Here is a 27,830-nt window from a genome sequence, read left to right on the forward strand (position 1 = left end):
TTTAGCACCATGTTATGACTTAAAAATGCTTAAAGGGCACCTATTATGCAAAATCCAAAATTGGCAGTGTATGAACACAACCACCCTATGATGAAAAAAATCAACCCGCTCCTTGTTTTTTAATCACCATTAAACCAAAGCAGTCTCATTAGACATATCGTTTTGATTCTCTTATCAATGTGAGGTCACTTTGATAAAGCCCCGCCCACTTACAGTCCTGCATTACCATAGTGTCCACCCTCAGTGAGTTGTACTCTGTCCACTAGATACTATCGTCTCGGACTGTATTATTCAGATCTATTTTAACTGAAAGCGTCTCTTTGTAAGGAAGTGAGGAGCTGTAGCTCATTTGCATTTAAAGGAACAGACATTAAAAGAGCAAGTTTTTGCTCCCGCCCAAATAGTGCATTTGAACATGCTATAATAAATGATCGCTGGGGTATTTTGAGCTGAAACTTCACCGACACATTCTGGGCACACCTGAGACTTATATTACATCTTGTAAAAAAAACATAATAGGTGCCCTTTAAGGGGATGGCGCACAAATAATGATAAATTAATTGTTAAAAAGGGAAAGCATGCTAATAATGCTTAACAAAACATAAAAAAGGAGGAGACAATTTATCTGGTTATAGTTTAATATAACGATACAGAGATAAGGTCAACCAAAAAAAAAAAAAAAAATGTAAACAAAACAAAAAAGTAACAAAAACTTTCATAAAAACAGGCAGAAAAGCATTCTTTTCAAATATTTAATATCAGTCCATAGCAAATATTTATTTTTCACCAAAAATGAGAGAACCAAACGCTATAATTTGGTGTAAAACAGCTCAGTCAGTGAACCAATGATATCACTGAATTACCATACTGGCAGAGCTTCGGTGTGAATTAAATTTTTACGGATATGTAGTGCAGACGAAAATGGTTTGTTTTAATGCTGGTACGGCCGTTACGAGAAATCATATCGGGGCTCTCAGCTCAAATGTTGCTGCATCGGTCATTTATACGTCACAAACTCCTCAATAAAATCGGAATATCTAATTGACAGTTCGATTGTAAAAGTAACTTTTAAAGCCGTTACATTTGTCAACGTCCGGCTTCGTTTTAATATTTGTGCATCTGCGAATGCGGTGAAAATCAGAATTGCGCATTTCAAGTGATTTTTCTTTTGAACTAACCACAAAGTCTCTCTCCTGAATGCCACTTCTAAGGTAAATGGTGAAAAAAGAAACTTTGCTAATAACTTTCCTTTAAAAAATAAACAAAAATACAAAATGGTTCTCAAGTTTTTGTTCCACAGATGAAAGGTCTCTGGGGCTTCAATCAGATCCTGTTAAAATTATTCGTACAGCTAAACAAGGGACACACTCGCTGGTGTGAAACAGTGCTAGACGCAAGCACGCATACACACACGCTCAGTCGTAGATTCAGGCACATATGAACACAAACACACAAGGCTGTGCTACAGTAGGGAGGCCGAAGCAGAATTCAGTCGAACACTTTGAAATCAGAACGGCCCAGGTGACCTGTGACCCCCGCCGATGTGGTATGGGTGGGGGTTCGGTCACGAGTCGCGAGCTGAACAAATGCATTTGTGTTCTGAAGAGATTAAAAAAAAAAAAACTACAGCACTCCATCATTAACACCAAAACCCCTAACTGATCATTTGTTAAAGGAACGAAAGAATTGCTAGGACTAAGTATTTCATTAAAAAAGTGTTTGTCCTCTGCCGTTGGAGGATTAAGAGAAAAACAGAATGATTTTATAGACCCGGCCGAAACCTTGTCACCGCCCCGCAGACATATCTCAAGTGCTTTGACTGGCCACTGTGGCCCACGATTTTGGGGACTTCTCATCATCAGGCCTAATGGAAGGTAACATGGGAACACGGGAAACCCGATGGGAATCCTGCGAAGGGAAAGAGATCAGATCCGTCATAATGGAAGCGGGTAGTTATGGAGACAGATCGATGCCAGGTCTCTGCTGCCTCTAAACTCCTGAAACCGAGGCTCTGAATCTCTTTCATGTTTGCACTTGTGTAGTTGTGAAGGAGGACAATGTTGTAATCACGTTTTTCTCTTCTTGTAACAAGATGTGGTCTGTTCCAGGGCTGCCATCAACTGTCCATACTGCTGCCACTCTCTGAGAAATAAGGAGAAAAGATTGAGATGATTAATTCAAATGAAATGTGTATTGCTTAAAGGGTTAAAAAAGATAAATGATTGAAAAAAAAATATCAAGTCACTTCTTTTAAGTGCTGTGATTGGACGGTATGCGTGTACCATTGACCCCGTCCGGCTCTTGTGTGTCCAGAAAAGGGGCGGGACCCCATATACGGACTGTGCCGTCGTCAGAAGCGCTGGCCAAAAGACCGGGAATACACGGGTTCCAGCTGACACAGTTCACTGTGCGCGTGTGTCCCGTCAACTCCACGATTGGCAGTTCGCTACGTTTGTGCCAAATATAAACCTTGTGATCTAAATGAGAGAGAGAGATGTTGCAATCATGAAAAATATCCAAGTTGAATAAACACAACAGAATTAGTGTACTAGGGCTGCAACTAATCATTGTTAAAATAATCGATTAATCGGGCGATTATTTTTCGATTAATCGACTAATTGGATAAAAACAAATATTTTTAATATTAATATACTTTTAAAAGTGCAAAAGACTCACACGACTACAGAGTTTACCTTATATAATCTTTTTGATATTTTAACTCTTTCCCCGCCAGCGTTTTTCAAAAGTTACCAGCCATTTTAATAAAGTTTAATGCCTTTCAGAAAATGTTCTTCTTTAAATACATAAACATACAATATATCAAATGAAAGAACAGCAAAAAGCTGAGACAATTTCGTTTTTGTGAAAGACTTCTAATAGAAATCCGATTCATAGCGATGATCAAAACATACACTGAGTTTGAACTGTTTGACGGGAGGGGTTGCTTCTGGGTTGTATAAGTTGGGTAAGAGTGCCAACTGGTGGATAACAGTGGAAATACAGATTGCCAAAAAAACTCGTCATTGGCAGGGAAGCGTTTTCTCTTAAAGGAGTAGTCCACTTTATAGATGGGCCCATTGACTTACCATAGTATTTTTCTTTCCTACTATAAAAAGTTAATTGACCCCATCTTTAAAGTGGACTACTCCTTTAAATTTAGGAGTTAACTCAATGACGGGGAAAGAGTTAAAACTTGAATAAAAAAAGTTGGCGCAGCTTTAAATGGTAAAACATCTTTAAATGTCAAAATACAAATAAACCAAACTAATTGAGTCTTCAGGGATGTGCTGGTGAGAAAATTTTGACAAAGATTGATAAACTCATTTTATTCTCGACTTTAAACCTTGATGAGTATTAACATTATTCGTAATTAACAAAATTCCCCTTTACCTTAAAACAGATGCTTAGTTTGTGGTTTATACTATTTTTATAAAAACCCAACAACAATTAAATAAATACAAACTCACTTATATTAAAGGACGTAATTAAACCTTTATTAACTAGTGTTTTTTTGCACTTTTGCTTTCGTCATTGGCCTGTCAGGGTTGCCAGATCCACGTAACAAAACCAGCCCAACTGCCATTCAAAATTAGTCCAAAGCATCCCAATGACTATTCACAACTAATGAATTAAATCCTTCCATTTCTACCCCAAAGACAAAAATCAACCTGCCGAAACAATTGAAAAGTAGCCCAATTCAGAACTCTGCTGAAAGGCTATGGACCTGGCAACGCTGCCTTGCTTTTAAACAAGCTGGTTGACAACCAATTTCATTATCGGTTTTATTGATTAGTTGTTGCAACCCTATAGACGGTTTCAGCAGTAACAACATAAATAAATGGCTTTCGTGGAACAAACGTAACTTCCGGTTACTCCGCAAAGAATCAATAAAGGGGGTCGCACACCACGTTCAAAAAAAATGTAACACATTGTTTTCTACGACTATACGCACACCGGCGCCGCCAGGTGGCGCCTGTCTGCGCCGCCCAGCTTTGACTCAGGAAGTTGCTCAAATCCCTGTCACGCCACATAGCGCCACTCACATAGTTTAAAATTAAATAACATCATATTTGTCCCAAATCATCAACGATTAACATTGGCTGCTAACGTATATTTTGCCTTTTGAAGTAGACGTTATCTGACGAGCTCGTGCTATTTAATGTGCACTTCCGGTTTACGATACCTCCAAGTTGTCCTAGACGCGACTCGACGCGGCACTGAGCTGCGCGGCCAGTGTGCGACCCCCTTTACAATAGAGTCCTTTTAGAGTAGTTTATTTTTGATAACAAGCTAAATAAACAACAAGAACATTACCGTAGTTCACATTTTATAACTAAAGCGTATAAAAAACGACACTCAGCTAACGTTATTGTTTATAAGGTGTATTATATTGTATACAATGTTAACTACAAAACCTGCCTTTACATAGCTGTGATCCATGATCGCCGTCTCTCCTCGTCTTTACCAAACCAAAACAATTGTTATTTGCAACGAGGTATTTGTTCCAGAGCTAATTTTAGACACTAGTTAAACCATTAAACAAACAGAGACCAGAAGTTATGTTCCGACCAGACGCCTAACCAAAACAACGCAAATGCGTCCGATAAAACCGTCTATAGTAGAGTTCAATAAATATATCCCCTAAACAAGAAGCTAAAATGAATCTCAAATATCTGCAGTACCTTCACTGCCACTAGCGATGAAATCCTCATTATGTCCACCGAAGCAAGAGTGAATGGTGTAAAAACCTTGTGTCACACCCTGATACTTCCTTACCAACACACGGTCCTGTAGGTCCCAGAGATGAACGCCCTGAGACACACACACACGTACACTATTTTCAAATCCCATTCAAAAGTTACTATGAAAATTTTTTCAATGGATTTCGGACATGAGAAGATAAACGCACTCACCTGAGTTGCTACATTTAACAAAGCTAATCTTCCGTTCTTGGAAACAGTGAAGGACATTATTGGATGATCTTCCTGAACGCTGAAACACAGAAGGGACAGATGTCTGGTCAGTTGTCCAGTAGCAATTAAACACTTTGAAAAAGCCAAAATCATGCATACATGTTTCTGTCTGTTAGGTCCTCAAAGCTGTAACCACGGATGCGCTGGTGTGTGTCGGATGCGAGAACGGTTCGACCGTCATTCATACACCAGAGGCATTGCACGCGCACTCCTTCCCACGACTCCAGCAGGTTTCCATCAAGATCCTGTGGGAACCCAATCAACCAATCAAAAATAAGACCGACCCAGCACATGTGGGTGATTAAACGATCCCACATACAATGCATGTGCAAACTTACACATTGATAAAACTGCCCCCTTTGACCTCCGGTGACGAAGCGTTTGCCGTCAGGGTTCCAGGCGACGCTGGTCAAGCTGTCCTCGTGAGACTGACTCATCTTTGTGCGCAGTTCTCCTGTCTGACCACCAGAAGAGCGACAATGATTTGATTTATGCCAAGTTCACACTACATGACTTTAAATGAAAGCTGATTGCTGTGCTGTTCAGACTACGACTTGCTCTCTGTAAAGTCGTTGAGTCTTGAAGTCGTTGAGGTGTTCACACTACTACGTGAACGATCACACACTACACAAGCTAAGAACAAGTCTATCTGGTCGCCAAACCACATGAAACGAACTGAAACAGGAATTGTTTATTTTAAAATGGATGTCAGAATGAAATTAGCGCTGCACTGTTTGCGCGACGATCGCTCTGAAAAAAAAGGGAAAAAAACAAAGAATATGGGTGAAAGAATGAATTGGCATACATGGGTCCTTCAACCCATGCCTTGCTCTCATTGGCTGTAGCTAATCGCGACATCAAAGTATGTCAAGTCAGATGACAGCTCTAGATATTTATCATGCTGAATATTTGTGTAGTGTCGACGGGGTGTCATCGTGTCTCCTTCATGCATTGTTTACTAGTTGACACAAAGATTGGCGTGCGCTGATTGCCCACTGATTTGCCCCTGATCACACCCTGACCAATCGGTGAGCACGATGGATTGAAAATCAGACTTAAAATCCTGTAGTATGAACTTGGCATTATAGTAAAGATTCAATTTTTTGAAAACACTAGATTTGAAGATTAAAATGTTAAGGAGTTTCATAATTGTGATGCTTTATTTATTGTATCCTTCTTATAAAGCCACAGAGAATAATGGGAAATGTAGTGTTGCATAAACAAGGCTGAATGAAGAAAAAAAATTGTATAGCGAAATGCTTAAATGCTCTTCATCAACATAATATTTGCAATTAAAACCTAATTATGCTCAGTGTCCTGTGCAAGGGCTTAGTTTGGACAATATGATTATGCCAAATGTGGCTTTAATGCAGAATTAGATAATGGAAATCTGGAAAAAGAAAACTGTGGAAAGAAGATGCTGTGCTCACCTGAACATTCCAGAGCCAGAGCTCCGAGCAGTCGTCTGGACCACAAGCGATCAGGTAAACGTCATCAGGACTCCATGCAAGATATGACACGCCGTACGCGTGACCCTCCAGCGTCCGTAAGAGCTTCAACTGATGAGATTCCTGTGAGCGAGAGAACATTTATATTGTAAAAAATTCCAGAAGAGAGTGTGTATTTGTTAGGGCTGCGATTAATTGGGCGATTATTTTTCGATTAATCGACTAATCGGATAAAAACATAAATATTTACTCAATAAGATTTTTACTTTTTATAGCTAAATAAGGCACTAAATTAGGGTATTCAGGTGTAAAAGTGTACTTTTAGGAAAATAATCTTTTTTATTTTTACATTTTAATCCTTAAAAAAAACTGTGCAGCTTTTAAATAGTAAAACATCTTTAAATGTCAAAATATAAATAAACAAAACGAGTCTTTAGGGATGTGCTGGTGAGGAAATTTAGCTACGGATTAATAAACTCATTTTATTCTTCAACTTTAGACCTTGAGAAGAATTAACATTATTTATTATTAACAAAATAAATAAGCCATTATAAACTGAAAATGCAACAACAATTAAACAAATAATAAAATAAAATAAAATAATAACTCACTTATATGCCTTGCCTTGCCTTGCCTTATATTAAAGAAAATTTAACGTATTAACCAGCATTCGTTTGCACTTTTACTTCCATCATTGTCCTGTCAGGGTTACCAGATTCACATAACAAAGCCAAATGGTCATTCAAAATTAGTCCAAAAGCATCCCAACGACTATTCACAACTTATAAACCAAATCTCTAACCCTCAAAAAAAGTTTAAAAGTAGCCCAATTCAGAACTCCACAAAAAGGCTGAGGACCTGGCAACACTGCCTTGCTTTTAACCAAGCAGGTCGTGCTGTGAGAAGAAGAGCCTGAAAAACCTGCAGCTTGCGTTATATGAAGTAAAAGTCACACAGCTTGCGCTGTATGAAGAGACAGCACCTGACTTAAATTCTAATGGGGGGTGCACACCAAAGCTTTTACGCCCGCGGCCGGCGCATGTTTTCAATTGTTTCCAATGGAAGCGCGGCATTTTTCAAAACAGCCAGCGGATTTTTTCCGCACTGAAATCCGTCCCTCTGTGGTTATTCCGCGCCAAGCGTTGAGAGCTGAAAGAGATTGGATGAAAAGCTCCGCTCGTCAATGTCAGTTCTCACACGGCCGTCCAATCACAGTGGAGGAGGGGCGGGACAAGTATCAAAACAACCAATCGGCTCACAGTTCAAGTACCACAGCTACCAAAGCACTCAGCTAAAGAAAGATGGTGCTCAGATGAAAAAAACAGCTGGCATTCGCGTCCTCCAGGTGTTTTCAGCTGCGTAAAAAAAGCTTTGGTGTGTCCTGCCCAAGTGCACAGCTCCTGCTGTAAGCAGCAGACACATGTCCGAAAGGCAAACGGTGGTGTGGGAGCATATGAAGTCACAGTCCAACTAATCAATAATGAAATTCGTCTAGGGCTGCAGCTATCGATTCTTTTTGTAATCGATTAATCTAGCACTGAATCGATCGATTAATCGAGTAATCGGATAATTTTTTTTGTGTGTTTTTAAACAACCAAAACAAATAATGCATAACGAAAATGACTTGGCTGTAAAATGTTCAAGCATTTGGCTTTTATTTCTAAAAAAACAGAGGTATTTGGCTCCAAGAAATAAGCCTATTTATTTCAATTTTTTACCCATTTAGTGTTTATAAGTGCCAGTGCCAACAATTAAACACTTTAATTTATTAATATGCACAACAGGTTTCATGCTGTAATCTAGCCCTGACATCAAAGTAAATATCTGGTTTATGTACATTTCTACACCTGCAGCATTTACCACTAGGCTTTTAACATATAATATATCATTTCTGGGGTGAGCCTATTTGCTATGGTAACAACCTGTGTGTATGCGCGCACGTGCACTTGTGTTTGTGCGTGTGCACGCGTTCTGTGCGTGAGGAAGAGTGACACCCCAGTCAGACGTTCAGTTGCTTCATTGCATTTTGGTACTGCAGAAATACATACATTACTTTTCAATAGAACGCTGCATTTGGTTTGCATCACTTGCATTGCGGTGCATTTTAGGCTAAGAATCCGTTCGAAAAATCACAACACCACCTCCCGCTGTATACAGTGAATGCATGCTGAAATTATTGTTGCGTGGCTACATAAGTTTAAGCATATGTGATGCATTGCGCGATCGGTCTGACTCGCGTGAGAGAGAATAACTTCCTTATGCTAAACTCCAATAAGACAGAGATTATTATTATTGAACAAAATATGTCAGATTACAAGTTGCCCATATATGATTGCACTGTGGTGCCGTTTTTTGGTACACACACCTGTAGTGCATGCGTGTGTGTCAAGGGGTTCTTTTTTTAATCTATACTGTCCTGCAATTGAACGTGAATACGTTTACTACTTTAAAACATCAAAGCTAAACATCATATCTAGTCAAACCGCATAACGACATCGCTACAAATACAGTATGGGATTAAAATCAGCGGAAGCTACGTTACCTTGTTTCATCGACGCTTGGTGAAACAACAGTGGATGTTTTCAGTCCAGATGCTGAATGTAATGATCCCAAACTTTAGACAGTCTCTCTCTGCCGTTTATGGACATATTCGCTCCGCCATCGCGCCAACTAAATTCAAAATGAACCACGCGCTATGATGTGCTTCCAGAACATTGAACAACGGTCCGTGTGAATCAGATCTCGGCGCGTGTAGTGCGTGTCATAGGAATTTAACGAGGCTTCGAGGCAGAATTTTTGCCTCGAGGAATTTTTTGAATCGAGTAAATCGAGTAACTCGATGAATCGTTTCAGCCCTAAATTCGTCGTTAACGAATTTATCATTGATTTTATCGACTAGTTGTTGTAGCCCTAGTTAGGGCAGGACCAGAATATTTGTATATGTAACTACAGAAGAGTCAAATTTTAAAATATCAGAACTCTTTGGTTGCGATGCTAATGGTCTAATCAGATTCAATGCATTTTGCTAAGCTATGTTAAAAGTGGTACCGACATCAGCTAAATGGATTCCAAATCGGTAAAGTCAAATCTTTAACTGTAAGAGAGCTGGAAAATGAGCCTATTTTCAAAAAAGTTGGAGTGTCCCTTTAATAATATTGTAAATAATGTTCCACTTTGCACAAAATCTGATCGATTTTCTTCGCAAGACATAAATATGTCACAAGGAGTCGTGGGGATTACTTTTGTATTGGACATATCTGCTTTTGAGCTCTCAAAAATGGCAGATCCATTGACTATATGACAGAGCACTGGGATTTCTTCTAAATATCTTCTTTATTGTTCTACAGACTGAAAATTTACCAACATATCTGTTACTCTTTATGGTGTCAGCAGTTACTGTGCTGCTAATTTCTGACATGGGAATTGTATTTGGACCAGCCCAAGTGTGTGTGTGTGTGTGTGTGTGTGTGTGTGTGTGTGTGTGTGTGTGTGTGTGTGTGGCCGGGTAATTATCACGTTGGGGGGACCAATTGTCCCCACAAAGATAGGAATACCAGTATTTTTGTGACCTTGTGGGGACATTTTGATGTCCCCATGAGGAAACAAGCTAATAAATCAAACAGAATGATGTTTCTTGAAAATCTAAGGTATCAGACAGTTTCCTGTGATGGTTGGGGTTAGGGAATGGGGCAGGTAAGGGGAATAGAATATACAGAATAAAATGCATTACGTCTATGGAATGTCCCCAAAAAACATAGAAACCAGAACGTGCGCGTGTGTGTGTGGGTGTGTGTGTGTGTGTGTCGCTTTCGCTTACCGGTTCTACCTGCCAGACGATCACCGTGGTGTCCTTGGATCCAGTGGCAAGTTTAGTGCCATCATTGGAGAACTTGCAGAACCAGACCTCGTTGCAATGTTCGGTGAGGATCTGCTGTGTGTAACAGGGAAACTGTTTCCTGCATATACACAAACAAAGAGAGCATGAAGAAAAACAAGCAAACTCTGAGGGTGGCGGTAAGAATGTGATGCATCTAAACAGGATTCAACCTCAGAGCTGCAAGAAACACAACATATATTTTTATATAAAGTGGCATAAACGGCACTTCAGGTAAGAAAGGTTGTGACCCTTGCAGTAAACAAACGGACCTGCTGCATACGTGATCCAGAAGTAAAGAGACTGAATCCAGACTGGAGTCCAGTTTGGTGTTGTGATAAAGGCAGCGATCTCTCTGCATCTCTACCGCCTGTTTGAGCAGCGTCTGCAGTCGCCGAGGCGGCAACATTACAGAGGGAGGCAAATACGCTATGAAGACAAAAACATTAAGATCAGGATACACGATACATAACATGAGAAGTCGTATGACCTTATTGTATGCTCACTCTGTAATTTGTCCAGTAATCTGCATCGTGACCCCGCCCCTTTTCCCTCCCATTCAGCTTTTGCCTTCAGGTCCTCAGCATGACTGCACATCAGATACCTTAAAAAACAGCCAATGACAGTGTGCCATCAACAATCACAGCCAATCGCAGTGCAATGCTCATAATCTTAAAATCTAATAAGGAAGTATGTGAAGGGTTTTTTAAAGGAATAGTTCACCCAAAAATGAAAATTACCTCATCATTTACTCACCCTTAAGCCATTCTGGATGTATATGATCATCTTTTTTTTCAGAAGTACACAATCGGAGTTATATTAGAAAATGACCTGGCTGTTCCAAGCTTTATAATGGTACTAAATGGTGCTTTTGATTTGAAGCCCAAAAAAGTCCATCCATCCCTCACATGGGGTTATTAAAGGCTTTCTGAGGGCAATCAATGCGATTTTGATCTACGTCATGGGGTTCAAATCAGAAGCACCATTTACTACCATTATAAAGCTTGGAACAGCCAGGAGATTTTCTAATATACACACTCACCTCAAGGATTATTAGGAACACCATACTAATACTGTGATTGACCCCCTTTCACCTTCATAACTGCCTTAATTCTCCGTGGCATTGATTCAATAACAAGATGCTGAAAGCATTCTGTAGAAATGTTGGCCCATATTAATAGGATAGCATCTTGCAGTTGATGGAGATTTGTGGGATGCACATCCAGGGCACGAAGCTCCCATTCCACCACATCCCAAAGATGCTCTATTGGGTTGAGATCTAGTGACTGTGGGGGCCATTTTAGTACAGTGAACTCATTGTCATGTTCAAGAAACCAATTTGAAATGATTCGAGCTTTGTGACATGGTGCATTATCCTGCTGGAAGTAGCCATCAAAGAGTGGGTACATGGTGGTCATAAAGGGATGGACATGGTCAGAAACAATGCTCAGGTAGGCCGTGGCATTTAAACAATGCCCAATCGGCACTAAGGGGCCTAAAGTGTGACAAGAAAACATCTCCCACACCATTACACCACCACCACCAGCCTGCACAGTGGTAACAAATGTTCTCATTCTGTTTACGCCAAATTCTGACTCAACAGAAATCGAGACTCATCAGACCAGGCAACATTTTTCGAGTCTTCAACTGTCCAATTTTGGTGAGCTTGTGCAAATTGTAGCCTCTTTTTCCTATTTTGTTGGGATCTTCTGCGGTTGTAGCCCATCCGCCTCAAGGTTGTGTGTGTTGTGGCTTCAAAAATGCTTTGCTGCATACCTCGGTTGTAACGAGTGATTATTTCAGTCAAAGTTGCTCTTCTATCAGCTTGAATCAGTCGGCCCATTCTCCTCTGACCTCTTGCATCAACAAGGCATTTTCGCCCACAGGACTGCCGCATACTGGATGTTTTTCCCTTTTCACACCATTCTTTGTAAACCCTAGAAATGGTTGTGCGTGAAAATCCCAGTAACTGAGCAGATTGTTAAATACTCAGACCGATTGTGTTTGTCTGAAAAAAGATAATCATATACATCCAGGATGGCTTAAAGTTGTGTAAATCATGGGATTATTTCAGTTTTGGGCGAACTATCCCTTCAAGAGAGTTATTCTGAAAACCAGAACAGATAAGGGTACCTAGGAGGCAAAAAAGCGTAAGACGCAGGGATGTTCAGAGGCCGCAAGAACACACCAAATAAAATTGCCGGACTGTAGAGCTCTAGCAGTGAGAGTAATCGTGTTCATGTATGTGCTGTGTTTGGTACCCGCTGAGCACGTGGATGCGGTCAGTGTTGTATTTGAGTGGCGTCAGTTCCCCTCTCAGCACCTGCAGGGCTTCAAGAACCTTCCCATCCTCCAAATACTCCAGATACTTCTGCTGTAACAGCAGAAACTTCATCCGCTGGAGAGACAGAGATAGACAAAATATTTCCACTTGAGTAAACCAATACTGTTATGAAGGAGCTCAGTATAAGCTCACAGTCGGTGAAAACCTCATATCATTTCCTACATGGGTTTAGCTGATTTTTACATTTACATCTCATTGTCCAAGAGAGTAACTAAACTATTAGTTCAGAAATTAGCTAAGCATTTGGATTAGCAATTGGATTATGTTGTAGTGGATGTTTTGGCAGTGCCCAGTTTTGTAGATCATTAAACGAACAGTTGCATTTATGATATGAGCTTATAATGGATGTTGCAGAAGCAATAAACTGAATGGAGATGGTTGAAAATCAAACTAGTCAACTAAATCTAAAAAAAGATTTATGACATGACACACAGGCAAACGATCCTAAGGTATTTGTCAGCAGGATGCTTATACGAACACTCCAAACAAATCTTTCGAGCAAACCAGGCATTTTGAGGTGCTCTAAATTTGGTCCATGGTGCGTGTGATTTTATGCATTGTAAATGCAAAGCACACAAAGTTCGAGTCAAATCAGTTTTATTTATGTAGTACTTTGGATGACAGAATGAGAAGCATATTTGACACTTAACTGGCACCATCTCGTAAGTTTACTTCAATAATTTGCATGTCGATTTTTATCACGACAAACAATATACCATAGGAAGGTCCAAGAATGTAGTTTTTTATATTTCAAAACATTTTGCAAGTAATAATAATGCAGCGACAGTAATTTATTAATTTGTGACAAGAGTATGAAGCAAACCGTTGACACCTAGTGGCCGTTGTTGGTAAAACCACTAAAAGTGTAACCCAAACCTTATTTTTGTAACAATATTTTGTAAAAAATATATACTCTATTACAATATTTTTATTTATTACAATAAATGTAAACTGCTATAACATTGTTTTTATTTATTTAATATTTTCACCTACAGAAACCTCTGGGAAAACTGTCGTCTTAAAAACAAGACCAAGATTAGGCTTCTAGACCAAAAAACAATAATTTAGTAATAAGTTATATTCATTTAAAGGTGTACATTAACTTTTAACACACCCACTCATAAAGGGCTGCGGTTAAAGATATACACTATTATCAAATACATGCAGATAAACAGGTTTCTTCATTTTTATTTTAGGATTTAGTCCTTTAACTAGACTACTTGCCAATGTTGTATCAAATATAAATAATTGACCTTTAAAACAACATTATTGTGTTATTTAAAGAAATAGTTTATGTTTTATTCACCCTTAAAGGGATAGTTCACTTACTCATACTCATGTTGTTCTAAACCTGTATAAATTTCTTTTTCTGATGAACACAAAAGAAGATATTTTGAGAAATGATGGTAAACACACTGCAGATAGTAACCATTGACTTCCATAGTAGGAAAAAATATTTTGGAAGTATTGTGATAATGACTAAGAAAATTATTTGATAAATGATGGTAAGCACACAGTTGATGGTACCCATTAAATTCCATCACATTTTTTATTCCTACTATGGAAGTCAATTGTTACTATCTGCCATGTGTTTACCATCATTTCTCAAAATATCTTCTTTTGTGTTCATCAGAAAAAAGAAATTCATACAGGTTTAGAACAACATGAGGATGAGTAAATGATGACAGAATTTTCATTTTAAACTGAACTATCCCTTTAAACCATTCTAGGTGCATATGACTTTATTTTTTTCAGCCAAAAACAATCAGAGTTATATTAAATTATATCCTGGCTCTTTTCAGCTTTATAATGGCGTTGGATAGTGCCCCATTTGAGGGTGAGTAAAGCATGGCAAATTTTCATTTTGGGGTGAACTATTGCTTTATTTAAATAGGTAAAAAAAAATTACCTACAAATTATTTTAATATTTAAGTGTTCTGGGTTCTAAACCAAAATGTGTGGATGAAGGGTGGACTCAGACCCAACTAAACTGCAGTTATTTATGTTATTGGGTCGCTACTGCAATCTGAAATATGGACAGTGAGACGAGCAGAATGATCTTTTAAGGTTCTGATAGCAGCTGGATCCGGCGGTCTTACCACAATAGCGTTGGGTGAATGCATCATTGCTTTCAGCTCGTTGAGATCATTTTCAGCCTGTGTCGCACAAAGAAAGAAAAGTGTCACTTCAGCATTTTGCACAACAACAAAAAACATCACCCACAGTTCATCAGTACCCTTTTAGACTTTAAAAGGTTTCATGCTAAACAATCAAAATGATTTAAAAAGGCAAACTGTAAAACAACAGAGATTCATCGTTTTACAATTAAGAGACACATATAATGCAACTATTACAATAGATACAAACATTCAGTGATGGTCAGGAAGGTGTATGTAAACGTATGACCTCAGCTTCACAGGGTTCCTACAGGTTTCTTCAAGTTAAATTCAAGTCTTTTTAAGACCTTTTTAAGACCATTTGTATAAAAAATTAATACCCATTTCACGTCCCTACCAGCAAAGAAAAACTAAAATACTTAAACTTGTGTTCATTTATTTTTCCGATGTGAAATGGGTAAAAAGATGATAAGCCAAGCAAGTGTGAAAAAAAATTTTCAGTAGGCCACAAGAAAGTTTGCCAAACAATGTTAAGTTGTTAAGGAATTTCTGAGATTTTCTTTGATTTTTCCTGCTTCTCCTTTGCCTGTTGCTGTGTTGTGTTGCAGTCTATGGTTGTGGTGATCTTCATTTACTGAAGGTATCACGTGTTCGCAGTATTTTGTACTGTGACCCGGGACTGTGTTGCGTTCTCAATTATTGGATCCGCCACTCTTTATTTATACTACTTTATTAAACAAACAGAGATGCAAACACATGTATGTTCAAAAAAGAGAAAGGTAATCTAAGCCCTCACACCCAGGCAAATATCCAGATACTTAGGCTACATTGCCACAGACCCCTGCCATCCCTACCAACCTAGGTATATAGAGAAAAATGAAATTCGAAAATCAAAAGACGCCGACATTAATTTGGAATATTCAATTTCATTTTTTATGTTAAACCAAAACTCTTATTGAACTATCTAGCACTTCTTCTTGCTTTACTCCTTCTTCTTCCTCTTCTTCCTGGCCACCTCCTGCAACGTAACCAGGGCCTTCCATCTGGCTGCATTCATTTATAATAATTTCACATTATATTTCATAAATCCAACCATAAATGAACAAAGCTGACAATGTTTGTCAAAGCATCACAAAACACTTTACTGTTTTTGCACTGACATATGAAGCAATACTTGTGTAGATGACCCCTTTTATCAAACTCTTTTGAATACAATAATATGTATAGTATATTAATGATAGAAAGTGCAGGTCTAGAGATTATAAATGTAATCGGTGTGTTATGGTTTATGTAGTTTTCTTTCCTTTTTTAGATAGAGCAGAAGCAGTAAAAGTGCCTCTTTTAATTCCTCTCTTGCAGATTAAAAGAGCTTTATCCACTTATTATTTTAGATTCAAAAGTCTACTTGCTGTCCCAGTGACTGGTGACTTTATATTAGAGCTTTTCGTTTTTTATATCTAGAGTCAGCTTGAGCTTTGCTCGTGCAATGGGCTTAATTAACATTTCACATTGCTTTTTTGCTAACATCTTTGTGATCTTTGAGCAAACTTTTTAGATATAAAAAGATGGTTCATTAATAATAACATTATTAAACAAAGGGACGGAGAAAGAAAGTGCAGCGCGTGGTCGTGACTTTCAAACCAAGCCAGTTGTTATCGCAATAGAAACGGAGGCACGCAGCTTGAAACTGCACGTGAACATTAGCGCTGACTGACTCTGATCACGGCCGTTTTCCTATCGACTCGGGTTTTACACATGGGGCTCTATTTTAACGATCTGAAACGCAAGTGCGAAGCGCAACGCGCAAGTGAGTTTGTGGGCGGATCTTGGGCGCTGTTGCTATTTTCCCGGCGTGAGAAATAACTCTTGCGCCGGGCGCAAATCAATAAGAGGTTGGTCTGAAGTAGGTTCATTATTCATAGGTGTGGTTTGGGCGTAACGTCAAATAAACCAATCAGAACGCTAGCCAACATTCCCTTTAAACGCAAGGGCGCAAGTTCCATGGCGGGTTGCTATTATTATGACGGATTTACCAGGCGCACGCCAGGAGCGGTTCACAGCCGAGGAGACCGACGTCCTTGTACGGGGGAATCCCACGCTTGCCAGCATAAATCGGGCACGCCGTGTAACAGAAGGTGGATCTGCCTCTACACAGACGCCAGCAGAGGACATCGCTGCGTCCACGCTCACCGCTGAAAGGGTTTGGGGGCTTTGAAATCGGACCCAAGAAACGCAAGCAAGGTCCAACCCCAAAGTACTCTTACAAATCAAGTTCATATACATTAAGGTTTCTTATGAAAACATTTTAACTATTATTTACATAAAATAAACGTAATACAGCCACACAACAAAGTTATGAAAATATTTTAATCGTTATTTGCATGAGAATTAATAAAAACTATCACCACATTGCTCACCACTATGATTCCCCTTATCTCGTGTATTAATATTTTTAAGTGTAACAATTTATGATTTGCAAAAATAACTGTTGCATCTGTGTAGATTAGATAAGCAAAGTGTATGCGCGTTGTGCACGCTATACATTATGGTCAAGCATGCGCCCTTAAAATAGCATAATGAACCACGCGCAACGCGCCACTGACTTTAGACTAGTTTTTTTTGGTTAGTAGCGCAATTGTTTTTTGAAACTGCAAAATAGCATAAGAGATGGTTTGCGCCGCAACACGCCTCCTTTTTGCGCTGAACCGCCCAGGGAGCGCAAGTTCATTCCCTAGTTTGCTGACGTGCATCTGTGGAGGGAAAAACCCGCTGTGCGCCGGCGCAAAATACGAATGATACATGCGTCACTGACAAAAATAATGTTAATCGGACCCGGTCCTCCGTGAAAACCTCTATGCATACAACTCTGCTCAAGTTCAGAAACATGTGACGCTGAACTCGCTTCATGTCGCACCCAATTCATCGAGAAACAGAGAGCATGTGAACGTACAGCAGACTCATCGGGAGAGACACGATGTGCTCGCAACCAAAATGCCATTAATAATAAAAAGGCGCAGGCGCCGAAAAGCAATGTGTTTGCATCCCTGATTTAATCAAAATGTGGTTGACAAAGAAACTTTTAAGGAAAAATACAATATGGAGAAGTTACATACAGCACAATTGTTAAGACCCAGACATCAAAATTTAAGACTTTTTAAAGTCTTTTTAAGGTATTATTTCCAAATTCATAAATTCAATGCTTTTAAGGCTTTTTAAGACCCCGCGGGAACCCTGGCTTCATTTACACCACAGAAAGTTAGTGGAACCTTAGGCGGCATTTACATTGCATGTTTGAAGTGACTCAATTCTGATTTTTTTCCTATCATTTGGCACAGATCGGATATGACCCACCAACGTGTAAGCAGAAAAAAAGTGCATAGATTCAGATATTCTCCGATCGGTTTCAGGCCGGATATGAATTGGATACATGCCATGTCAAGACGTGCGTCTAAGAATGTGACGGTGGCAAATGACATCGGCAAATGACGTCTAGTGATAGACTGATATATCGGCCGGCCGATATTTGTGAGTTTTATGTGTATCGGCTGATATGTGGCTGCCGTGTTCGCCGATTTTTTCGGCATTATTTACAGCGTGCTGGAAGCAGCAAGCGATTGCAGGTCATGTGAACAAAACAACCAACCTTTCCATGACAACATCAAAAGATGGTTCCATAGCACCCTCACCTGTTTTTACTATTTGTTAAATATAGTTTTAAGTTCAATAAATGTTACTTTTTTAAAATTGAGACTTGTAACATTTGGCATCATCGTGTCATTTTTATAATGTAAATTGAGTGAGCAAAAGCAGTATCCGCTCCAAATATAGCCTGTATCGGTCATCGGCTAAGGCTGATATCTCCTGCGATCACATGACTCTTCTTAACAGTGCAATGGGGACAAAAAGAAGTTTTGTCTTGTTACAGAAAAAAGCAGTATAATCTTGTTTAATCAATTTGTCTGCATCCATTGCATATCGCAACATTTTACTTCCTCTGTGGTTTAAGCTGTTCCGGGTCAGTATGTTTACCTTGAATTGTTTTGCCAAGTGTTTAGTGTACACGCTGATATCAGATACGAGTCGCTTTTAAAAGATGATGTAAGCGGGTCGTCCAAAAAATTGGAAGTGGGCATCAAGATATGCAGTGTAAATCCAGCATAAATAAATGATTAAAGTTAATATGATAAAATCAGGCCTGTGGAGACTCTGCTAGGACACCTGTAGAGGTTACAGATAAAAAAAGTTTTTGGTGGTCCAACAGACCTTAAACCACAAACCAAACGGTTTCTACACAACAGGTTGCTTTGCTTTGACAACCTGCATCCTAAACCGTGCATCTCGCCCTACAAATAAGAGCCATGTCACTGAAACCCTATGTTTGTTTCTGGTTGATATCTTTGAAGCAGGACGTGGTTAAATAAACCTGTTCCTCCCTGAGCAAAGTACTGAATAACTGAATTGTTTGTACTTCCTATTTTATCTGCATGAAGACATTTCTTAACCAGCTTTCTTATTAATTGTCATTGTGAAATAAAAAAAAGGTAAGAGGAGAATCTGAAACCCTTAGAAATGACTCACATTCAGGAAAATTACACTTGTGGTTAAAGAATGCATTTCTGAACACGACACGAAATTTGTACAATAAAGTATACAGTGACCAACAACTTTTCTAAGCAGTCTATTCATATGCATCAAATGTCAAGTTTTCTAAAGCCACACATATAAATAGAACAGCAAGATATATCGGATTCACTGTGAATACCGAAAATGGTCATATCACATATGCACATTATATGCAATAACTAAATGACTACAATTCTTCAAAAAGTTACCCTTCAACGTTTTAGCTCAATGCATTTGAAGAAAATGATGAGACAAAAGAAATAGTTTTCTTTCCCAAAAAGAATGTGAAACATGCATGTTGGTTATATCATTTTAAATTATTATATTTTAATTAAATTATATCGTACTATATAATTGTCTCATATTGCACTTTTCTTTAAAAAAAGTAATAGCACACAAATCCTTTTCAGACAATGATTTATGGTTCTTTTGAGTGTTTTAGGCCATTTGGAGTTTGACGGGCTCTGGTCAATGTCTGATTTCACTGTATGCAAAAGAAAAACATTCCTCAACAGCTTTAATCGTGAGCATTTTAGCTGGACCACAAAACCAGTCATAAGTCACACAGAAATATTCATAGCAATAGCCAACAAAACATTGTATGGGTCAAAATTATAGATTTTTTTATGTTAAAAATAGTGCTGGGAAAAGATTAATCGTGATTAATCGCATACAAAATAAAAGTGATTTTTTTTGCATAATATATGATTGTGCCCTGTGTGTAATTATTATGTATATAAACACACACACACACACACACACACACACACACACACACACACACACACACACACACACACACACACACACACACACACACACACACACACACGTATGTATTTAAGAAACATTTACATGTGTATATTTATTTAGATTTTTATGTATTCTATATTAACAATAAAAATTGATATATAAATAAAAATGTTCTGAAATGTTTATATGTGTGTGTGTGTGTGTGTGTGTGTGTGTGTGTGTGTGTGTGTGTGTGTGTGTGTGTGTGTGTGTGTAAATATACATAATAATTACACACAGTACAGACACATATCTTAGGCAAAATTGCACTTTTATTTTGTATGTGATTAATCGCGATTAATCTTTTCCCAGCACTAGTTAAAAATCATTAGTATATTAAGTAAAGATCGTGTTCCATCAAGATATTTTGTTAATTTTCTACCATAAATATCAAAAATGTATTTATCATTCATAATACGTGTTGCTAATAGGGCTGGGTATCGATTCAGATGTTCCAGATCGATTCAATTTCGATTCACAAGCTATCAAATTGATTCGATTCAGATTCTCGATTAAATTTTCGATTCCGGTTCTCAGGTAGGTTTTTATACTCGATTCTCGATTCAACTCAATGAATATAGATTTAATACACATACTATATTAATAAAAAAGAACAGTGAACAGCAGTTTACAAGTGGGTAATTAATAAAAAGAAATTAAAAGCCACAACACGTCTTGCTTGCGAAATCTAAAAAACTTCCATTCCTCCGTTCAATGTTTGTGGAAATAAATATGAAAAAAAAAATCGATTCTGCTCTTTGAGAATCGATTTTTAATCAACCATTTTTTTCGATTAAAAATCGTTTTTTTTTTGCCCAGCCCTAGTTGCTAAGGACTTCATTTGGACAACCTTAAAGGTAAATTTCTCAATACTTAGATATGTAATCTTGCACACTCAGATTAGAGATTTCGGTCAAATATTGCCCTATCTCTTATGGTTTTGTCATCCAGGGTCACATATGTGCAAGGTCCACAAATTGCAGTCATACGCAGACAGAATATAGAGTTAAGATCAACATCAATACACATTTAGCATAATAATATACATAATATAGAGATTGCATTTGCAAATAACGCATTACAGAATTTAGACAGTGCCACATGCAGATCCTGAGCATTGGAAATATGCAAGCATTAAACAGTTTCGGTGCAAAGTCAAGAGTTCACAACATGGCTGTCATTTCTCCAGCATTTTGGAGGATGAATCTCTTTCCAAAAAAGGAAGAAAGCCATAAAGGTTGGGAACAAGATGAGGATGAGTAAATGATTAAAGAATTTTCAATTTTTGTATCCTTTAACTGTTTCAGTGACCCTACCATTCTGCCTGCATAATTTTAAGCCAACCTAACATCTGACCAGTCCAGAAAACAAGTCTATAACCTAACCAGGACTCTTATGACAAGACACAGGTGAATGAGTGAACTTACCTTGTCCCATTCTCCTTCCATAACATGGTTGCGGAATTTTGAAGCAGAGGGATGCTCCAGTCTGCAGCCCGATTCCTGCATTAACAAATCCACCGTTTGACTAGAGAGAAACAAACAGAAGATGTGACATTATAGTGGCACACGTGAACAGCTTTACACAGTTTTGACCTGCTGTAACATGTTACTTTATTATCAACCAGTGGTTTCTTCTGGAAGAGAAGCCAAGACCAGCAGATGATCATGAATTCTGTAGCTTTACTAGCAAAGTACCGCATTAAAAGGTTGTTAGTTTGATTCCCGAGAGCACACATATGGATCCAATAATGTAGGGGAGAGCGGGGCACAAAGTAACGCTTTTTGGCTTTGGCTCTATCATTCAAAAATATTTAAGTTAGATTAATCATTACACAATCAACACACACACACACATCTCTGCACAAATTAACTCTAAGTTTTTTTGTGGGACCTATCGTTATCGTACAATTAAACTGAAAGTGACAAGAGTGCAAACGTTACAACTTACCCCATTGTAACAAACAGAGGGTTTGTTGTAACACCTGCTAAAAAATGTTTTAATAATTCAATAACATTCTGTCTATATACTAAAGGTGGATAATGTTAATATATCTGCCTATAATAGATTGATATCCAAACATTCATCCACCCATGATTCTTCACATAACCATCCTTGTATTATATATCAATGCATATAAATAGATTTCTTTAAAGTCGCCATGTAACGGAAGTAGCAATTGCCTTATTTACCCCGTGGTGACGTATATGCAAGTGAAACTGTCTTGTGAAATGAAATAAGGCAGGGCTGGATTTGAGTTCATACATAGTGATTGGATCATTAGAAGTTGGACCATGTTGCTAATTGCTGCAATCTTTTACCGGACCCCACCCACCTGTCATACCATATGATCAGAAGTAAAGAGAGATCGCTTTGAGGAGGGGAGGACATTTGCGGTTTTAATAAAAGATTATGAGGGCTCACAGATAAGTAATTTCTAAAAAAAATACCACAAGTCTCCAAATCAAATTACAGTTTTTCATTTTAATTCTGTGGCGACTTTAAAGGGCTGCACAATTAAGACAAAAAAAAAAAATCATAATTGTGAGTTACTTCCCCTGATATTGTGTTAACAGTTATCATTTTGTTGAATAGTATTTACATTAGGGATGCTTAACGATTAATCGCGATTAATTGTTAGCTGAATAAAAGTTTTTGTTTACATCATATATGTGTGTGAACTGTGTATAATAACTTTGTATAAATATTATATAAATACTTAATATATAAAAAAAAAATCTTAAAATTATACATGAATGTGTTCATATTTATATATATACACATATTTATTATACACAGTTTACACACATATGTGATGTAAACAAAAACTTTTATTCTGCTAACGATTAATCGCGATTAATTGTTTAGCATCCCTAATTTACATTGTTTTTTTATTTCATTATCATTGTATACCTGTGACTTAATTGTAACACTGTGTGACAACTAACCCCGCTGTGTAAAATGTTTTTCAATCCCAGCTATCAGTTACTAGGAGCTGAGGTTTCAAAACGATGTTATGTTTTAGGCAACAAGACAAGAAAATAATATAAGGTTGGATTTGGTGATTTACACATGCAACTCAAAAATCGAAAAGAAAAAAAAAACATACGAATAAGAACATCAAAACTTTTCACAAATTCACAGAAGATCTGTATAAATAAAGTAGCTGCGTTACAAGTAAGCCCGCATTCGTTTGTGCCCTACTCATCCCTATACCTTAAAAATCCACAGTAAGTAGATTTGAGAAAAAACTTTGGCAAATGCAATTACTTTTAGTACACATTTTAGTACACATTTACACCCTCAAATTACAATTAAATGGCTTAAAACAGAGTGGACTCTATAATATATGGGTGATTTTATTATAATTGCAGGTACATTTGCTGTCCAAAGTCATTACCTTTCTCTGCTCCTCCTTTAAATGGTTATATCTGAATTATTTGTTATGCATTGTCATGGATCACAAGATGTTACAGACCATAATATTAAAAACATTTCTGTGAAAAGCGTATTATATAGCTGAAAATCATGATTTCCTGTCCTCTAAATTAGTCTGTATCAATTCTGTTACTGTCAAACACTGTTACTGCGGAGCAACAGTGTTGACAGTCATGTGTCGCAAGATGTTACAGACCATAACAATATAATATTTTCTGTGAAAAGTGTAATATATAGCTGAAAATTGTGATTTTCTCTCCACTAAATTTGTCAGTGTCAACTCTGTTACTGTCAAACACTGTTACTGAGGAGCAACAGTGTTGACAGTCATGTATCGCAATTTGTTACAGACCATAAAAATATAATATTTTCTTTGAAAAGTGTAATATATAGCTAAAAATAGTGATTTTCTGTCCACTGTATTTGTCAGTGTCAATTCTGTTACTGTCAAACACTGTTACTGAGGAGTAACAGTGTTGACAGTCATGTATCGCAAGATGTTACAGACCATAACAATATAATATTTTCTGTGAAAAGTGTAATATATAGCTACAAATAGTGATTTTATGTCCACTGTATTTGTCAGTATCAATTCTGTTACTGTGAAACACTGTTAATGAGGAGTAACAGTGTTGACAGTCATGTATCGCAAGATGTTACAGACCATAACAATATAATATTTTCTTTGAAAAGTGTAATATATAGCTAAAATAGTGATTTTCTGTCCACTGTATTTGTCAGTGTCAATTCTGTTACTGTCAAACCCTGTTACTGAGGAGTAACAGTGTTGAAAGTCATGTATCACAATTTGTTACAGAGCATAAAAATATAATATTTTCTTTGAAAAGTGCAATATATAGCTGAAAATTGTGATTTTCTGTCCACTGTATTTGTCAGTGTCAATTCTGTTACTGTCAAACACTGTTACTGAGGAGCAACAGTGTTGACAGTCATGTATCGCAAGATGTTACAGACCATAACAATATAATATTTTCTGTGAAAAGTGTAATATATAGCTAAAAATAGTGATTTTCTGTCCACTGTATTTGTCAGTGTCAATTCTGTTACTGTCAAACACTGTTACTGCAGAGCAACAGTGTTGAAAGTCATGTATCACAATTTGTTACAGACCATAAAAATATAATATTTTCTTTGAGAAGTGCAATATATAGCTGAAAATTGTGATTTTTCTGTCCATTAAATTTGTCAGTGTCAATTCTGTTACTGTAAAACACTGTTACTGAGGAGTAACAGTGTTGACAGTCATGTATCGCAAGATGTTACAGACCATAAAAATATAATATTTTCTGTGAAAAGTGTAATATATAGCTAAAAATAGTGATTTTCTGTCCACTGTATTTGTCAGTGTCAATTCTGTTACTGTCAAACACTGTTACTGAGGAGCAACAGTGTTGACAGTCATGTATCGCAATTTGTTACAGACCATAAAAATATAATATTTTCTTTGAAAAGTGCAATATATAGCTGAAAATTGTGATTTTTCTGTCCATTAAATTTGTCAGTGTCAATTCTGTTACTGTAAAACACTGTTACTGAGGAGTAACAGTGTTGACAGTCATGTATCGCAAGATGTTACAGACCATAACAATATAATATTTTCTGTGAAAAGTGTAATATATAGCTAAAAATAGTGATTTTCTGTCCACTGTATTTGTCAGTGTCAATTCTGTTACTGTCAAACACTGTTACTGAGGAGCAACAGTGTTGAAAGTCATGTATCACAATTTGTTACAGACCATAAAAATATAATATTTTCTGTGAAAAGTGTAATATATAGCTAAAAATATTGATTTTCTGTCAACTGTATTTGTCAGTGTCAATTCTGTTACTGTCAAACACTGTTACTGCGGAGCAACAGTGTTGAAAGTCATGTATCACAATTTGTTACAGACCATAAAAATATAATATTTTCTTTGAAAAGTGCAACTTATAGCTGAAAATTGTGATTTTTCTGTCCATTAAATTTGTCAGTGTCAATTCTGTTACTGTCAAACACTGTTACTGAGGAGTAACAGTGTTGACAGTCATGTATCGCAAGATGTTACAGACCATAACAATATAATATTTTCTGTGAAAAGTGTAATATATAGCTAAAAATAGTGATTTTATGTCCACTATATTTGTCAGTATCAATTCTGTTACTGTCAAACACTGTTACTGCGGAGCAACAGTGTTGAAAGTCATGTATCACAATTTGTTACAGACCATAAAAATATAATATTTTCTTTGAAAAGTGTAATTTATAGCTAAAAATCCTGATTTGCGGTCCACTAAGTTATACAGTGTTAATTATGTTACTGTCAAACTGTGTTACCAAGGTAGAGTAACAGTGTTGACAATATGTAACAGTGATATGAGTCATTTATGTGTGTGTTTCTCTGTGTATGATTGCCAGATCTGGTATATACTGTCCACACTGTTGCTCTTTCTTGGTAACAGAGTTTGGCAGTAACAGAATTGACACAGACCAATTTAGAGAACAGAAAATCATGATTTTCAGCTATATAAGAAATTTTTCACAGAAAATATTATATTGTTATGGTCTGTAACATGTTGTGATACATGACTGTCAGCACTGTTACTCCTCATTAACAGGGTTTGACAGTAACAGAATTGACACAGACTATTTCAGAGGAGAGGAAATCATGATTTTAGCTGTATACAAAAAATTTCTTTTACAGAAAACATATTATATTGTTATGGTCTGTAACATCTTAACAAAGCATACACCAAATTATTAAAAGACTTAAAAAATATATAACCATAAAAAATGACTCTAAACATCAAATGTACCTGCAATTAATCACCCAAATAACAAGACATACTTATAGATGTATATAAACCTAAGCAAATTTGATTGGCAACACAGATGTTAATATGAATCACAATGCTACAGACAGGTGAAGGTATTCTTGTCAAGTGTGAAAATGTTTTTCTGTTCCTGAATGCAGGGTCTTAGCAGAATGACGTCATTCTGTGATTACAAAAGAGAGAGTGTGTATGTGAGGGGGAGGGGATGAATGTTTTCAGTTTTCTTCATGTTTCTCGCTGATTTTGTGTTTTAGTTCGTTGTCATCTTCAGTCAATCTAACCTTAAGTCCTGATTATTCTGAGTTCGTGTTTTATTGAATCTGGAGGGTAACTGATGGCTTTAGCAGATCTTCACTAAATTTAGATTCAAGCTTCGATTCTAATGTAAACCAGCTGCTTCACACACACACAAACACATTCCACAGCCGCCATTTAAACCATAAATACACAATTTTTTATGATGACACACAAAAGCATTGATCAAACAGACAAATATTATAAGTAATACACCTGTTATGACAAAGACAATCCGCATTATAACACTAAAATGGGTATTTGGGGCCTGGCACATATTTGACAAACACACACAGCTGTCATCTCAAACCAAATCGCTTTCTTTGGGTCGTGTGTCAGTTTAACACAAACGTTTGATATTTGAGGTTTTAATTATTATACACATTTGAAGTCTATTGCTTTAGATTGTGAGATTTAAGGAAGATTTAATGTCGCTGACAGCTTAATAACGGGCACGTTCTTGTAACGCTCGCTCCTGTCAGTAAGGTTTAACCAGGTCCAGTTTGATTCTTCACACTTACTTTAATCCTAACCCGTGTAGGTGCTGTCCGATAAGGCGGATCACGTCCTCCTCCGCCTGAGACAGACGCTTCTTCTTTTTCAGGGAACCCGGACTAGTCCCGGAGGCCCCCGAACCTGAGCCAGCTCCGCTGGGGTTTACATTGCTCTGGAGGCCGTTGGCGTGTCCGGCGGCGGAAGACTCTCCGTTCTGCGCGTTGGTCGAGTGGTTCTGTTCCTGTCCTGTCCCGTTCGACTGCATGTTGTTGCCGGTTCGGCTTAGGTGGGTCACTGACGGAAGGCCCGTTGAAGCCTCAGACTCTCCTGCTCCCTCCGCCGCCGAGGCTCGGTGCTTTTTCCGCGGGGGCGGCGACGCTCCGCCGGTGTCCGAGTCGGAGGAGGAGGAAGCGGAGGCCAGAGTTTCCTCACCGAGAGCGGCCGTGGTTAGAAGCCGGTGAAGCCCGGGGGAGGGAAAGAGGCGTCGGGCTTCCGCGGTCCAGAGCACGTTCAGTGCGAGCGTCGTTCGTGTTGTTGTTGTTGCTCTCCAAACAGCTGCAACTCTAATGGCGTCCAGACGTGCTGACGTCACCGGACATT

At 37.8% G+C, this 27,830-nt stretch overlaps 1 protein-coding gene across 2 annotated transcripts; it reads right to left on the minus strand.

Moving 5' to 3' along the window:
* Positions 1 to 620: 620 nt before the first annotated feature.
* On the minus strand, positions 621 to 27,830 carry wdr26b (WD repeat domain 26b). 2 transcript variants are annotated; one of them, XM_065256381.2, is made up of 14 exons: positions 27,257 to 27,830; positions 21,599 to 21,698; positions 14,739 to 14,795; positions 12,557 to 12,693; positions 10,802 to 10,899; positions 10,568 to 10,724; positions 10,239 to 10,377; positions 6,404 to 6,544; positions 5,312 to 5,431; positions 5,073 to 5,218; positions 4,914 to 4,992; positions 4,683 to 4,812; positions 2,246 to 2,477; positions 621 to 2,142 (listed from the first exon to the last, which is right to left on the minus strand). In XM_065256381.2, the coding sequence occupies exons 1-13, from the start codon at positions 27,493 to 27,495 to the stop codon at positions 2,251 to 2,253; spliced, it is 1,770 nt and encodes a 589-aa protein (XP_065112453.1). In that variant the 5' UTR covers positions 27,496 to 27,830; the 3' UTR covers positions 621 to 2,142; positions 2,246 to 2,250. The 2 variants fall into 2 exon arrangements, with proteins under 2 accessions (XP_065112453.1, XP_065112452.1); XM_065256380.2 differs by having other exon boundaries at positions 2,283 to 2,477; positions 27,257 to 27,627.

This window comes from Paramisgurnus dabryanus, chromosome 12 (genome assembly GCF_030506205.2).
Source record: "Paramisgurnus dabryanus chromosome 12, PD_genome_1.1, whole genome shotgun sequence".
NCBI classification, from domain to species: Eukaryota; Metazoa; Chordata; class Actinopteri; order Cypriniformes; family Cobitidae; genus Paramisgurnus; species Paramisgurnus dabryanus.